This window comes from Oncorhynchus mykiss, chromosome 12, assembly GCF_013265735.2.
Source record: "Oncorhynchus mykiss isolate Arlee chromosome 12, USDA_OmykA_1.1, whole genome shotgun sequence".
Lineage (NCBI taxonomy): Eukaryota > Metazoa > Chordata > Actinopteri > Salmoniformes > Salmonidae > Oncorhynchus > Oncorhynchus mykiss.
In genome coordinates, this window is record NC_048576.1 from 16,847,527 (window position 1) to 16,864,563 (window position 17,037).

General features: G+C 42.5%; 1 protein-coding gene across 1 annotated transcript in view; it reads left to right on the plus strand.

The window, feature by feature from the left end:
* Positions 1–15,145, plus strand: part of LOC110536801 (zinc finger SWIM domain-containing protein 6) — a 74,857-nt gene extending 59,712 nt beyond the window's left edge. The window contains exons 9-14 of the mRNA XM_036937055.1: positions 1,487–1,744; positions 1,838–1,973; positions 4,955–5,112; positions 5,229–5,392; positions 9,053–9,134; positions 11,271–15,145. Coding sequence (XP_036792950.1) covers positions 1,487–1,744; positions 1,838–1,973; positions 4,955–5,112; positions 5,229–5,392; positions 9,053–9,134; positions 11,271–12,133 — 1,661 coding nt within the window. The 3' untranslated portion in view covers positions 12,134–15,145. The remainder of the gene's footprint in view (positions 1–1,486; positions 1,745–1,837; positions 1,974–4,954; positions 5,113–5,228; positions 5,393–9,052; positions 9,135–11,270) is intronic.
* Positions 15,146–17,037: the final 1,892 nt, after the last annotated feature.

A 17,037-nucleotide genomic window follows, 5' to 3' on the forward strand; every position in this document is an offset into this window, starting at 1 on the left:
ACGCGTTGGAGCAGATCACTTTTGTCAAGTCGGTGCCTTTTTAAAGTGGGGGAAAAAAATTGTCAGACATGTCGACTGCATGAACTTTACAAAAATGATGTGGTCTGAGGTGAAGTTTTGACTTCAGTCGATTGCAAGTTTTTGCAGTTGCTCCTCACAGACTTCATCCTGCAGCCATCACCTTCGGAGGCTCTATTGTCAACTAATCATTAGGGTGTTTTTGTTTGACCCACACGAACGTGACCAAACACATGACTGAAACAGGGACTAATTTCCTTAATTTATGTGTACAGTGGATATATATACAAGTAAATATGATTTGAGGCTCTCTCTAACCGATTCTGCAAGGTGTACATACATAATCATATTATGTTTTCAGTTTGTGATATGGGGGTGGGACATTATGAAGAGAACCTTTTTATAAACAGTAGCAACACCGCCATGTTGATCTGAGCCTTGCTGTTAGAAAACCACATTAGTGTCCGACTGTTGCAGAGTCACCTCCCCCGACTCCACTCCTTGACTTTTGTCTACAGTTGGGTTCTTTAGCCTTGCCACTCCAATATGCCCAATCTCTGCGGGGCTGCTCGTTATCTCGATGAGTCTATCTGTAAATTATAAAGTCAATCTCAATGTGCCCTGCCAGATTCAGAAGCTTGAAAACCCCATTCGATTTTTGCCTCTCAAACTAAAACTGAACCTAATTCAAGAGGGTTTTATTTTGTTTTCGAGTCAAAGATAATAGTGTTTTTTTATTTTTTTAAATGACATATTTGTTAATTATTTATATTTCAGTTGCGTTTCAGTTTTAATTTACTATAATAACCTTGCTGTATTGAATCTGACAGATTGATCCACAACCTTGCTGTACTTGAATCTGACAGATTGATCCACAACCTTGCTGTATTGAATCTGACAGATTGATCCACAACCTTGCTGTATTGAATCTGACAGATTGATCCACAACCTTGCTGTATTGAATCTCACAGATTGATCCACGACCTTGCTGTATTGAATCTGACAGATTGATCCACGACCTTGCTGTATTGAATCTGACAGATTGATCCACAACCTTGCTGTATTGATTCTGACAGATTGATCCACAACCTTGCTGTATTGAATCTGACAGATTGATCCACGACCTTGCTGTATTGAATCTGACAGATTGATCCACGACCTTGCTGTATTGATTCTGACAGATTGATCCACGACCTTGCTGTATTGAATCTGACAGATTGATCCACGACCTTGCTGTATTGATTCTGACAGATTGATCCACGACCTTGCTGTATTGAATCTGACAGATTGATCCACGACCTTGCTGTATTGATTCTGACAGATTGATCCACAACCTTGCTGTATTGATTCTGACAGATTGATCCACAACCTTGCTGTTTCACTCTATTAGATTTGGTGACATTTCAAAGACGTGCTGTTTTTTTATGTGGTTTCTTTTGTTCTTTTGTTTTTTTCTTTCTTTCTACAGGCTCTGTGAGTTCAGCCAAAAGGTTGGAGCCCCTCTTCCCAGCACAACACTTCCTGGACGATGGCCAATCGTTCGTAGCACTGGCTGTAGAGACGGCTCTGATTGGCTTAGGGCAGCAGAGGGTGATGCCTGACGGCCTATACGCCCAGGAGAAGGTGTGTCGCAACGAAGAGCAGCTATTGGCCAAGCTCCAGGAAGTGGAACTGAACGATGCCCTGGTCAAGATCTTCCGCAAGCAAGCAGTCTTCCTGCTAGAGGGTGAGGGGGAGACACACACACACACCCTTTCTCTCTACCTATCTCTCTACTTCTCTACCTCTACTCCCTAACCCTGTATTCGGTCTCCTGTAGCTGGTCCATACAGTGGTCTAGGAGAGTTGCTCTACAGAGAGAGTGTTCCCATGCATACTTTCGCCAAGTATCTCTTCACCTCCCTACTACCTCACGACGCTGAACTGGCGTACAAAATTGCACTGAGAGCCATGAGGTGAGTACAAAACGCACACACAAACCTGTATCAGAAAATAACACTTCAGTTGAAAAAGGAGCTCAGCCTCATTTGAGTCTCAAATTCTGTGTGTGTGTCTGTGACGAGACAGGAAGCTATCCTTATTAAATAATTAAACACCACTGAAAATGGTTGAATAATAGTTTTATTTATATATCAACTCAGCAAAAAAAGAAACATCCCTTTTTCAGGACTCTTTCAAAGATAATTCGTAAAAATCAAAATATCTTCACAGATCTTCATTGTAAAGGGTTTAAACACTGTGTCCCATGCTTGTTCAAAGAACCATAAATAATTAATGAACATGCAACGGTCGTTAGGACACTAACAGCTTACAGACGGTAGGCAATTAAGGTCACAGTGTCTGCTCATCTGCGTGAACGTGCCTTATGCGTGCTGCAAGGAGGCATGAGGACTGCAGATGTGGCCAGGGCAATAAATTGCAATGTCCATACTGTGAGACGCCTAATGCAGCACTACAGGGAGACAGGACAGACAGCTGATTGTCCTCACAGTGGCAGACCACATGTAACAATACCTGCACATCGTCGGTACATCCGAACATCACACCTGCGGGGCAGGTACAGGAATGGCAACAACAACTGCCCGAGTTACACCAGGGATGCACAATCCCTCCATCAGTGCTCAGACTGTCTGCAATAGGCTGAGAGAGGCTGGACCGAGGGCTTGTAGGCCTGTTGTAAGGCAGGTCCTCACCAGACATCACCTGCAACAACGTCGCCTATGGGCACAAACCCACCGTCGCTGGACCAGACGGGACTGGCAAAAAGTGCTCTTCACTGACGACTCGCAGTTTTGAATCACCAGGGGGGATGGAGGTGGAGGGTCCGTCCTGGTCTGGGGTGTTGTCACAGCATCGTCGGACTGAGCTTGTTGTTATTGGCAAGTTGTCATTGGCAAGCAATCTCAACGCTGTGCGTTACAGGGAAGACATCCTCCTACCTCATGTGTTATCCTTCTTGCAGGCTCATCCTGATGAGCATGACCCTTCACATTGACAATGCCACCAGCCATACTGCTCATTCTGGGCGTGATTTCCTGCAAGACAGGAATGTCAGTGTTCTGCCATGGCCAGCGAAGAGCCCAGATTTCAGCACTTCTGGGACCTGTTGGATCGGCGGGTGAGGGCTAGGGACATTCCCCACAGAAATGTCCGGGAACTTGCAGGTGCCTTGGTGGAAGAGTGGGGTAGCATCTCACAGCAAAAACTGTCAAATCTGGTGCAGTCCATGAGGAGGCGATGCACTGCAGTACTTAATGCAGCTGGTGTCCACACCAGATACTGACTGTTACTTTTGATTTAGACTCCTGTTTGTTCAGTGGCACGTTATTCCATTTATGTTAGTCACATGTCTGTGGAACTTGTTCAGTGTATGTCTCAGTTGTTGAATCTTATGTTCATACAAATATTTACACATGTTAAGTTTGCTGAAAATAAACGCAGTTGACAGTGAGAGGACGACGATTTTTTTGCTGAGTGTATGTGTGTGTGTGTGTGTGTGTGTGTGTGTGTGTGTGTGTGTATATATATTGATAGAGAGATATACACTGAGTTTTGAAAACATAAAATACACTTTCCTAGTATTGAGTTGCACCCCCTCATTTTGCCCTCAGAACAGCCTCAATTCATTGGGGCATGGACTCTACAAGGTGTCGACGCGTTCCACAGGGATTCTGGCCCATGTTTACTCAAGTGCTTCCTACAGTTGTGTCAAGCTGGCTGGATGTCCTTTAGGTTGTGGACCATTCTTGATGCACACGGGAAACTGTTGAGTGTGTAAAACCCAGCAGCGTTGCAGTTCTTGACACAAACTGGTGTGCCTGGCACGTTCTACCATACCTTGTTCAAAGGCACTTAAATATTTTGTCTAGCCCATAAATCTTTTGTCTAGCCCATAAATCTTTTGTCTAGCCCATAAATCTTTTGTCTAGCCCATAAATCTTTTTGTCTAGCCCATAAATATTTTTGTCTAGCCCATAAATCTTTTTGTCTTGCCCATAAATATTTTTGTCTAGCCCATAAATCTTTTTGTCTTGCCCATAAATCTTTTTGTCTTGCCCATAAATCTTTTTGTCTAGCCCATAAATATTTTTGTCTAGCCCATAAATATTTTTGTCTAGCCCATAAATATTTTTGTCTTGCCCATAAATCTTTTTGTCTAGCCCATAAATCTTTTTGTCTTGCCCATAAATCTTTTTGTCTAGCCCATAAATATTTTTGTCTAGCCCATAAATCTTTTTGTCTTGTCCATAAATCTTTTTGTCTAGCCCATAAATCTTTTTGTCTTGCCCATAAATCTTTTTGTCTAGCCCATAAATCTTTTTGTCTTGCCCATAAATCTTTTTGTCTTGCCCATAAATCTTTTGTCTAGCCCATAAATATTTTTGTCTAGCCCATAAATCTTTTTGTCTAGCCCATAAATCTTTTTGTCTAGCCTATTTTACCATTTGAATGGCACATACACAATCCATGTCTCAAAGCATACAAATCCTTGTTTAACCATCTCCTCCCTTTCCTCTTCACTGTGGATTTAACAGGTGGCATCAGTAATCCACCTTTCACCTGGATTCACCTGGTCAGTCTGTCACGGAAAGGGCAGGTGTCCATAATGTTTTGTACACTATTTTATGACGTGGGGTTTCATTTGGGTGTCTTTCTACATTTACAACTTTATTTAATTTTGCCCATGTTAAACTCCTCTGAATTGTATTATATTTATAAATCGTTATTTTCAACAATACAGTCTAGAATCAGCATCAGATGTAGCAAGTGGTATGAATACTTTCTATTTCTGACCTCTGCTTTAACAGAAGCACTGAATCTTGCAGAGAGACCGGGATTTCCCATAAGCCTTAGAAGACCCCTTAAAGGCCCATGCTTCCTTATTAGAAGCAAAACAGTTATATTAAACATCAGTGTATTAAATGTGTGTCTTTAGGTTACCGGTCCTGGAAACCACGGCTCCATCAGGTGATCTATCCAGACCTCACCATATAGTATCTATGGTCCCTAACCGCTACCCTCGCTGGTTCACTCTATCTCACATAGAGTCACAACAATGTGAACTGGCCTCCACCATGCTTACCGCAGCCAAAGGTATGTACACAAACAAACATACTGTATGTACAAACACAAAAATACACACATGCTCAGATAATGTTTACTATCTTTTCTGCAAATAGGTGGTTTTATATTGGGTTTTTGTCTCTCAGGCGATGGGCGTAAGTTAGAAACGGTGTTAGAGTCCATCCAGAAGAACATCCACTCCTCGTCTCACATCTTCAAACTGGCTCAGGATGCCTTCAAGATCGCTACTCTGATGGACAGCCTGCCAGACCTCACACTGCTTAAAGTCTCACTGGAGCTGGGCCTTCAGGTAACATATACCGGTCAAACATTTTAGCCACCCCCATTTTCCCAGTTTTTATAGACATTTAAGCAGTTCAAGTCCAGTGAATAACCTGAAATGGTACAAAGGTAAGTGGTAAACTGCCAGAGGTTTAAAAAAAGTTTAGGTTACCAAAAACTGATAAATAATGTAAATTTCACGGTTATTTAAAAAGGCCTTTTTCAGGGAACAAGTAATGGGTTAACAACGTACAGCTGTTCTGCAGCGATGGAAGTAAATTAAGCCTTGAAAGTTGATGTTAACAATTCCTACATGTGTCCCAACTTTTGTTTATTACTTACAAGCCCTCTGTCTGTATTAAAGCGGTGTTGGAACAGACTGTTACTACACCCTCTTAAGCATTATTTTGAAAGTATTGTACTACAGGAAGCAGTATATTGCTATCATAATGGCGAGAAAAAGGCAATTAACAAAGGAAGACAGACCACTATAATCCTTAAAAGTGTAGGTCTTTCCTTTCGAGAAATTGCAAAGAAAGCCAAGGTGTCAGTGAGTACAGTTTACTACACCATCAAAAGGCACTTGAAACTCTGACAAGAAGAGGTCTGGCAGATCCAAAGCCACAACAGAATCAGAAGAGACGTTTCTTAGAGTCAACAGCTTGGGTGATAGGCGATTCGCAGGACAACATCTTCAAGCACAGCGTAACACTGGTCGAGGTAATCAAGTCTCAGTTTCAACTGTGAAGAGAGGACTTCGAGCCTAATGTTTGACTGGTCGAGTGGCAGTAAGAAAGCCATTGCTAAATATGAAAAAGAGTCTTGACTGGGCCATGAAGCACTGCCAGTGGACTACTGAAGACTGGAAGAAGGTCTTATGGACTGATCAATCAAAATGTGAAATCTTCGGTTCATCACGCAGGGTTTTTGTACGCCATTGAGTAGGCGAAAGGATGGTTCCTCAGTGTGTGACACCAACTGTCAAACATGGAGGAGGAAGTGTGATGGTCTTGGGGCTCTTTTGCTGGATCCAGAGTCGGCGACTTGCACAGAGTGAGTGGCACCCTGAACCAATACGGCTACCACAGCATTTTGCAGTGCCATGCAATACCCTCTGGTGTACGTCTAGTTGGTCAGGAATTCATCCCACAGCAAGATAATGACCCAGAACATACCTCCAGGCGATGTCAGAACTACCTTAGAACAAAAGAACAAGACGGTAGTCTTCAAATCATGGAATGGCCAGCACAGTCTCCAGACTTAGACCCCATCCAGCTGGTTTGGGATGAACTGTGCAGAAGGATGAAAGTAAAGCAACCTACAAGGGCAACACATTTGTGGGAACTTCGGAAACAGTGTTGGGAAGGAATTTCCGAACAATATTTGATTTCCATTGTAGAAAGAATGTGTTCGACTGTATGTCTGCAAAAGATGGCTACTTTGAGTCAAAAGTGTAGATTGCATTCTGTTAAACAAAACTATTACATTATTTTGTTGTTTACTTGTTCTATGCTTTAATTTGAGTACGTTAAGACATTACACTGTGTCAATTTTCATTAAAAAAAAAATTCAAAAACTTTTGACCGGTAGTGTACACAGACGGACAGACGGTTGGTCGGTCAGTCAGTCGAAGTCTGCATACACCGTAGCCAAATCAATTTAAACTCAGTTTTTCACAATTCCTGACATTTAATCCTAGTACAAATTCCCTGTTTTAGGTCAGTTAGGATCACCACTTTATTTTAAGAATGTGAAATGTCAGAATAATAGTAGAGTGATTTATTTCAGCTTTTATTTATTTCATTACATTCCCAGTGGGTCAGAAGTTTACATGCGCTCAATTGGTATTTGGTATCATTGCCTTTAAATTGTTTAACTTGGGTCAAACGTTTTGGGTGGCCTTCCACAAGCTTCCCACAATAAGTTGGTGAAATAAGCTAGTGTAACGGAGTCCGGTTTGTAGACCTCCTTGCTCGCACATGCTTTTTCAGTTTTGCCCACAGATTTTCTATAGGATTCAGGTCAGGGCTTTGTGATGGCCACTCCAATACCTTGACTTTGTTGTCCTTAAGCCATTTTGCCACAACTTGGAAGTACGCTTGGAGTCATTGTCCATTTCGAAGACCCATTTGCGACCAAGCTTTGTCTTGAGATGTTGCTTAATATATCCACATAATTTCCCTGCCTCATGATGCCATCTATTTTGTGAAGTGCACCAGTCCCTCCTGCAGCAAAGCACCTCCACAACATGATGCTGCCACTCCTGTGCTTCACGGTTGGGATGGTGTTCTTCGGCTTGCAAGCCTCCCGCTTTTTCCTCCAAACATAACGATGTCATTATGGCCGAGCAGTTTTGTTTCATCAAACCAGAGGACATTTCTCCAAAACGTATGATCTTTGTCTCGATGTGCAGTTGCAAAACGTAGTCTAGCTTTTTATGGAGGTTTTTGAGCAGTGGCTTCTTCCTTGCTGAAGGGCCTTTCAGGTTATGTCGATATAGGATTCATATTTACTGTGGATATAGATACTTTGTGCCTGTTTCCTACAGCATCTTCACAAGGTCCTTTGCTGTTGTTTTGAGATTGATTTGCACTTTTTGCACCGAAGTACATTCATCTCTAGGAGACAGAACGCATCTCCTTCCAGAGCGGTATGACGTCTGCATGGTCCCATGGTGTTTATACTTGCATACTATTGTTTGTACAGATGAACGTGGTACCTTCAGGCGTTTGGAAAATGCTCCCAAGGATGAACCAGACTTGTGGAGGTCTACAATTTTTTTCTGAGGTCTTGGCTGATTTCTTTTGATTTTCCTATGATGTCAAGCAAACTGAGTTTGAAGGTAGGCCTTAAAATACATCCGCAGGTACACCTCCAATTGACTCAAATTATGTCAATTAGCTTATCAGAAGCTTCTAAAGCCATGACATCATTTTCTGGAATTTTCCAAGCTGTTTAAATGCACAGTCAACTTAGTGTATGTAAACTTCTGAACCACTGGAATTGTGATGCAGTGAAATAATCTGTCTGTAAACAATTGTTGGAAAATTACTTGTGTCATGCACAAAATATATGTCCTAACCTTCTTGCCAAAACTATAGTTTGTTAACAAGAAATTTGTGAAGTGATGTCCCGCAGGTGTGATGTTCGGATGTACCGATCCTGCGCAGGTGTTGTTGCACGTGGTCTGCCACTGCGAGGACGATCAGCTGTCCGTCCCTGTAGCGCTGTCTTAGGCGTCTCACAGTATGGACATAGCAATTTATTGCCCTGGCCATATCTGCAGTCCTTATGCCTCCTTGCAGCATGCCTAAGGCACATTCACGCAGATGAGCAGGGACCCTGGGCATCTTTCTTTTGGTGCTTTTCAGAGTCAGTAGAAAGGCCTCTTTAGTGTCGTAAGTTTTCATAACTGTGACCTTAATTGCCTACCATCTGTAAGTTGTTAGGGTTTTGACGACCATTCCACAGGTGCATGTTCATTAATTGTTCATGCATGGGAAACAGTGTTTAAACCCTTTACAATGAAGATCTGTGAAGTTATTTGGATTTTTACGAATTATCTTTGAAAGACAGGGTCCTGAAAGGGGACATTTATACTTTTTTTTGGTGGGTTTATGTTATATATATATACGCAAGCAAACAAACACACCTCCCTAACCTGTACCTGTTCCTTTCTCCCCTGAAGGTGATGAGAATGACTCTGTCCACGTTGAACTGGAGGAGGAGAGAGATGGTACGGTGGCTGGTCACCTGTGCCACAGAAGTTGGTGAGTTACTATTCTAATGCTGTTTTCCAGTGTGTGTGGCTGCAGAACAAAAGTATCCTGTTGTTGAATGGGTTCCCATTTACAATGTGCATAATGTCAGCTGTGGTGTTAACTGTGGAAAACTGGTGAAACAGCTGATTGGCTGCTTTTTAGACAATTGAGAAGTAAATGGACCGGAGGTATAAAGATGGCAAAATCTAGGTATTTTCTTGATGACAGAGTCTGCTGGTGATCCCGCTAAATTCTGGAAAACTGTTAACTCACTTAAACCAGGAAACTCCTTGACTTCCCTGCTGAAGCTTACTGTTTTCCACATCAGCTGAAGGCCGAGGGACTTATCTGAACTATCTGCTATAGATTCTATGAAATCATTAGGCGCTGACAATCTGGTGTGCGGCATCTATTATTGCTGGTGTAGTGACGCATATCTTTATTCAAACATTTGTCTTAGGAAAGGTTCCTAAATCTTGGAAATCAGCTTTTGTTTTACCACCCTCAAGGGAGGCGATGGTAGTGAATTGGATAATTATCGGCCCATCTCTAAGCTCTCCTGTTTGACAAAAATTCTAGAGTCATTAGTGAAAAGGCAACTACAATCTTTTTAACTGTTAACAATACTCTTTCTAGTAATCAATCTAGCTTCAGACCTAAACACAGTACTATTACGGCCACTGTACGTGTTGTAAATGATATTACTAATGCCCTAGATAATTGAAAGTACTGTGCCGCCTTGTTCATAGATTTATCTAAAGCTTTTGACACTGTAGACCATACTTTTGGGTAAGCTGTCGTCAATAGGACTGGGATTGGATGCCTGTCGTTGGTTTCATGATTATCTAAAGGATAGAAGTCAGGCTGTTAGAGTCGACGGCATTCAGTCGGAGCCATTGGAGTTGGTTAAAATGGGTCCCACAAGGTTCTAAACTTGGTCCATTACTGTTCACACTCTACATAAACAGTATTGGTGATGAGATAAGAAAGTGTCAAATTAATTTATATGCTGATGACACTGCATGTTCTCTATCGCTTAAACGGCTGACCAAGCGTTGTCATTATTGGAGACAGATTTTAAGATATTGCAAGGGTCTTTTATACAGCTGAAACTTGTTTTAACGGGGAAAAAACAACACATTTTATGATTTTTAATATGTTCAAAAAGTTGGTTGAAAATACACTTGCACTTACGAGCTCAGATGGTTCTCGAATGAATCAGGTCTCTGCATATAAATACTTAAGTTTATCATCCAACCATATCCCTGTCTTTTAAAATGCATACTGACTAACTTTGCAAATGGCTAAAAATCAAGCTAGGCTTCCTCTATAGAAACAGGACATGTTTGTCCTCTACAAATAGAAGACAAATTGTGCAAGCTACTTTTATGTCTGTTATGGATTATGGGGATATTATTTACATGCATGCTACGGCATCAACACTTAAATCGCTGGATGCTACTTATCATTGCGCATTTAGGTTTATTACGGGAGCTAGCTACAGAACTCACCACTGTGTTTAATATCAAAATGTGGGTTGGTCTTCGCTGTCCGTGAGACGAGAACAACATGCTCTCGTGTTTGTCTATAAAGCACTTCTGAATAAACTACCTTCTTATTTATCATCACTAATATTATAATTATAATTCGTAAAACCAGGTCTCAAGCATGGATTACACTTGAGGCCCATGCGATTTCCACAGAGTTGGGTATGGCTGCCTTTTCCTGTTACGCTCCTTGCCTATGGAATAGCCTGCAGACTAAACTTAAACTTGAGACTCTTGTCCCCCTGTCGCCCATTTTATATATTTATTGTAGGATTTTTATTTGTGTATTGCTTGTTACTGTTTCGGTAATGCAAGGTCTTGTGCTGTTAGGGGAATAACCTGTGTGTAAATGTAATCTGTTGCTGTATTTTTTTTGTGTTATCTGTGATCTTTTTGTTTGTCTGGTGTAGTTTCTTAATCATTGTACCTAAACTGTATGTGTAAACATGTATACGCAGGGCCCAGCTGTAAAAGAAACCTTGGTCTCAGTCTGTGTTCCTTGTTGAAATAAAGGTATTAAAAAAATTAAAAGATGTGGTGTGTGTAGAACATATTTCCATGACCTAACCAGCTTCTCCTCTGCTCTCCACTGCTGTAGGTGTGTATGCGTTGGACAGCATCATGCAGAGTTGGTTCACCTTGTTCACCCCGACCGAGGCCACCAGCATCGTGGCCACCACCGTCATGTCCAACACCACCATCGTCCGGCTGCACCTGGACTGTCACCAGCAGGAGAACCTGGCCTCCTCCGCCCGAACACTGGCCCTGCAGTGTGCCATGAAGGACCCCCAGAACTGTTCCCTCTCTGCCCTCACCCTCTGTGAGAAGGACCACATCGCCTTCGAGACGGCCTACCAGATCGTTCTGGACGCGGCCGTCACGGGGATGAGCTACACACAGCTCTTTACAATAGCCAGGTACATGGAGCACAGAGGATATCCCATGAGGGCTTACAAGCTGGCCACGCTAGCCATGGCCCACCTTAACCTCAGCTACAACCAGGACACCCACCCGGCTATCAATGACGTGCTGTGGGCCTGTGCTCTGAGTCACTCTCTGGGGAAGAATGAGCTGGCTGCCGTCATTCCCCTGGTGGTGAAAAGTGTGAAGTGCGCCACTGTGCTGTCAGACATTTTGAGACGGTGCACATTGACCACGCCGGGCATGGTGGCACTGCACAGCCGCAGGAACTCTGGGAAGCTGATGTCGCTGGACAAGGCTCCACTCAGGCAACTGCTGGACGCCACCATCGGAGCCTACATCAACACCACGCACTCTCGCCTCACGCACATCAGCCCGCGCCACTACAGCGAGTTCATCGAGTTCCTCAGTAAGGCCAGAGAGACGTTCCTCATGGCCCAGGACGGACACATCCAGTTTACCCAGTTCATAGACAACCTCAAACAGATCTACAAGGGCAAGAAGAAACTCATGATGCTCGTACGGGAGAGGTTCGGTTGACGAAGACTAAACTTAAAAACTATTGTGATTGGTTGATGGATGTATGGAGATTGAGAGCGATCACGCCCCCTTTTACTTGATTCTGCGTTTGTATCCCTTTTAACTTAAAAAGTGACGGAATAAGTGAAAGAAAAACCTGAAAACAACAAAAGGCCACATCGGTATTAATGTGTATAGACCCTATTTAGTTCACAAGCAAACAAAAAAGAAAATTGTCATGTTGTGGAAGTGTGTGTGTGTGTGTCCCTTTATGTATAAAGACAGTGTGAAAGAGTGTAAGAGAGAGAGAGAGAACTAAAGAGAAAAATAAAATCTTTTTACACTGAGTATATGTTGTCCAGTGGCGAGATGTCCACATAGCACTCCTGTCCCCCTCTGTTAAATGCTCACAGCTCAGAGACAATGAGACAAACAAGGCTTAAAACCAAACAGAGCAACTCCATCAGACATGACCAGTACCTCGTACGGACCCAGCTTTATTCCCCCCTTATCCTTAGCCCTTCCTCACCCCTCCTTCCCCCACTCAGTGTGGTCAGTGTGTGTTAACAGTTAAATAACAACACAAACAGTTCACTATCCAGTTCAGTCCACAATTTCTTGTTTTATGTCTCTTTAGTAAGAGAGATCACCAACAACAGGCTGACTGTCTGCTGTGGCTTTAGTAACAGGGATCATCAACTCCAGGCTGACTGTCTGCTGTGGCTTTAGTAACAGGGATCATCAACTCCAGGCTGACGGTCTGCTGTGGCTTTAGTAACAGGGATCATCAACTCCAGGCTGACTGTCTGCTGTGGCTTTAGTAACAGAGATTACCAACTCCAGGCTGACTGCTGTGGCTTTAGTAACAGGGATCACCAACTCCAGGCTGAGAGAGATCACTAACTCCAGGCTGACTGTCTGCTGTGGCTTTAGTAATAGGGATCACCAACTCCAGGCTGCCTGTCTGCTGTGACTTTAGTAACAGGGATCATCAACTCCAGGCTGACTGTCTGCTGTGGCTTTAGTAACAGGGATCATCAACTCCAGGCTGACTGTCTGCTGTGGCTTTAGTAACAGGGATCATCAACTCCAGGCTGGATGTGGCTTTAGTAACAGGGATCATCAACTCCAGGCTGACTGTCTGCTGTGGCTTTAGTAACAGGGATCATCAACTCCAGGCTGACTGTCTGCTGTGGCTTTAGTAACAGGGATCATCAACTCAAGGCTGTCTGTGGCTTTAGTAACAGGGATCACCAACTCCAGGCTGACTGTCTGCTGTGGCTTTAGTAACAGGGATCATCAACTCCAGGCTGAGAGAGATCACCAACTCCAGGCTGACGGTCTGCTGTGGCTTTAGTAACAGGGATCACCAACTCCAGGCTGGCTGTCTGCTGTGGCTTTAGTAACAGGGATCATCAACTCCAGGCTGCCTGTCTGCTGTGGCTTTAGTAACAGGGATCATCAACTCCAGGCTGACTGTCTGCTGTGGCTTTGCAGTGTTGTTTACCCTGATGCTTTAGACACGTGCAGAAACACACACACACACACACACACGCATAGAAACACATAGTAACAGACACACTCAGAAACTCATGCAGTTGCAGAAACAACCTGTAAACACACACTTGCAGAAAAACACAATTATACTGTCATAGTGCTTGCGCTTGTGGAAACTTAGCAACTGTCAACATACATTCTCAGGGATTTCTCAACAAAAAAAGCAAAGGAAAATAAAAAAGAGAGAATGAGAGCATTTTATTGTACTGTATATATAATAGTATATGTCTGAATATTGAAAACAAATGTATACGTTAACTAATTTATTAAATCATATTCTATGTAATGCAAAATACTTGAAGCTGCAGTACCATGGTTTTTATAACCAAAACATATCAGAAGGACTTTTAAAACGTGTCGCGTTGCGTCATCAGGGGCCAGGACAAAGGTCAAAGGTTAGGGGTCATCTCAGTGGGACTGTTAGCTGGGCGACCCCAGAGAGACAGACAGACTGACATCCACTGGACTGCTTGACAGGAACCGGCTGTTTGCAAAAAAGGACATGGATGTTGTATTTAGTATGGACCAGCAAAATATATTAATCCTCCAGTTGAACACAGTTGTATTGGGCACCGTGGTATAAGAGGAGAGAAAGAGAGAGAAACTGCCCAGGAGCCCGATCAGTAATGCCTTAGCATTACAAATGGAGAACTCCGGCCCAGTGCCTACGAAGCCGTGAAAAAAATCCCTGACTCTTTACTAATAATTAGCATAGTAATACGCTGTGGTGAAATTTGGTTTGTTCACGCATCATGTCTCCTTCCACAGTGTTCAAGTCACAAAAAAATAATCTACATTATATGCAGAACAACCAATTAAAACATGTACTTGCCTCTACAACGAACCCACAACACGCCTCTACAACGAACCCACAACACGCCTCTTCTGTCGACTCCTTGACTTTGTGCAGGACAGAAAGTTGCTATGTTGGTCTTGACTGTTCAATTTTGTTTTGTTACGCTTTTTTATGTTTCTCCTTTTTTAACTTTTTAGTTATCTCTCTAGAATTATTCAATGAGAACAGCCTTCTTTCTTGCCTTGTCTTAACGCTTTAAAACAACCAAACGGGAGTTCTGACTACCAAACTTTGTTCATTGAAATGAAAAAGCCAACCAACTTTGGTTACAACTTTTAGTGTCTTTCATTTTTAGCTGAATGGTTCTGTGTTCTGTGCTTTAAAAGCCCTTCTCTGTTTGTTTTTGGGTGCAGAAACATTGTCTAGTGTCTCTTGTCCCCTCCTCCCCTAGAGGTTTGTCCATAGGTCCTTTGTCCAAAGACAAATATCATTCATGTTCCATTTTATTTATTATGATAGGTAAACGATTGTACTTCTTCAACCGTGTCAACATTGCTCATGTGTTAAAATTCAGATTTGATACACCAATATCAATTTATTTATGTAACTAAATCACTGTTTTTTAAACTTGTTAATGATTGAACTTTTTTGTTTTAATTAAAATTCGTTTTTTGAGAGGAGATCTTGTGTAGTGTTTATTTGCATTTATTTTTGAAGGTTCCTAGTTCTGCTATTTTACACACTGCGCCATCAGTGGAGAAAGGAGAAACACTGTTTTCCTTTCTTTTATCCCAGAATGTAAGTGAGTGAAACGCTGGACCTCTCCTGGGAAATTATGAATCCACTGAGAGTAGTAGTAGAAAGGATGTCAAGGTTTTTTCCTGCTCATTTGTTTCCTCAACAGTGTTAGTGTTTGCTGTATTTGGGGAGTATTCCAAGTGTTTTGTTCTTTATCACTCCTGATAATCCATGATGTGTCTAATAGAGAGCTGTAAACATTCCACTCCAGGTGATTCTGTGGAATTCAAAAGTAGTATTTCCCCTAGATCTTTTTTTGTGATACAGGCTGGACGCTTTAGTTTACTTGGTTAGATGACTATAGGAATATTCCTTCCTCTTCCTGTCTTTTATCGTTAACAGCATCCAGGGGGGCTGTTGAGGGTACAGGAAGTTTGAGTTGGAACCACAAAGGGAGGGGGATGGAGGAACAGGAACAGCCCCAATTACTCCAAACAAAATCAAATCAAACTTTATTTGTCAGATGCGCCGAATACAACAAGTGTAGACCTTACCATGAAATGCTTACTTACTGACTCGGTACCGGTACCCCCTGTATATTACCTTTTTTATTGTTGTTACTTTTTTATCATTTTTTATTTTGGTTTATTTGGTAAATATTTTCTTAACTCTTCTTGAACTGCACTGTTGGTTAAGGGCAATAAAATACAATTTTAAAAAGTAACAACAATAAAAAGGTAATATACAGGGGGTACCGGTACCGAGTCAGTGTGCGAGGGTACAGGTTAGAGGTCATTTGTACATGTAGGTAGGGGTGAAGTGACTATGCATAGATAATAAACAGTCAGTAGCAGCAGTGTACAAAACAAATGGGGGGGTCAATGTAATAGACCGGTAGCCATTTGATTAATTGTTTAGCAGTCTTATGGCTTGTCTCATTGTTGACAATGTTTTGACCCCCTCGCCCCAGTAGTCGTTCCATTCAAATCAATCACCACTGTCTGGATTTACTACCTGTGAAGTGTTTTGTATGTATCAGTACTGACCACAGTAAATCCCCAAGCTAACAATGAGCTCAACTAAACAGGAACCAGTTAAAAAGGTTGGGGTTGAGATTAGGCCTACATATCTCCGCCTTTCTATGTATTTGGGAGAGCAAGATAAGACTGACTGACCTCTTATACATGTCCCTGAAAGGGAAAGGTCTGCACCTAACTAGTCAGGACCAGAGTCAGGACGGCACTGTCCCCCTCAGGACTCTAACATGCACTTTTATATAGATTTACTCCAAGATGTAGTGTGTGTGTCGTCCCCCCCCCCCCCCCTTCTCAGAAGGTGTTAGAGAAACTGAGACACTGGGGGGTTTCATGATAAATGAGCGTTACACATACACACTTGAATCGTATAGATGTACCTCTACATCTTCATTGTTTGTGGTTTTAGGCTGGGTTTATGGATAAGCACTGTGTGACATGCTGATGTAAAAAGGGCTTTTAAATACATTTTATTTTATTTACAGTATCCATGTCAGTGAGTGTATCTCCTGTATAAATAGCCAGGCAGTGGGGAGTTTCTGTAACCCCATATCTGGCACCAGAGATCAGCTGGGACACACACACACATCCTGGCTGAACCAGACAATGACCCCATTCCTGTTCTCATTCCCGGGAATGCCACTTGGTTCCCAGTCCATCTGGGACAGCAATGTTCTTTCTCTGCATCTGTCTTTCTCTCTCTCCAGATTTCTGTTATCTCATTACCTCTGGAAGAACAAACTGTTACATCCTTGACCAGAGAGAAGTTTGTGTTTATAGCTGAGGTAATACCACCTCAG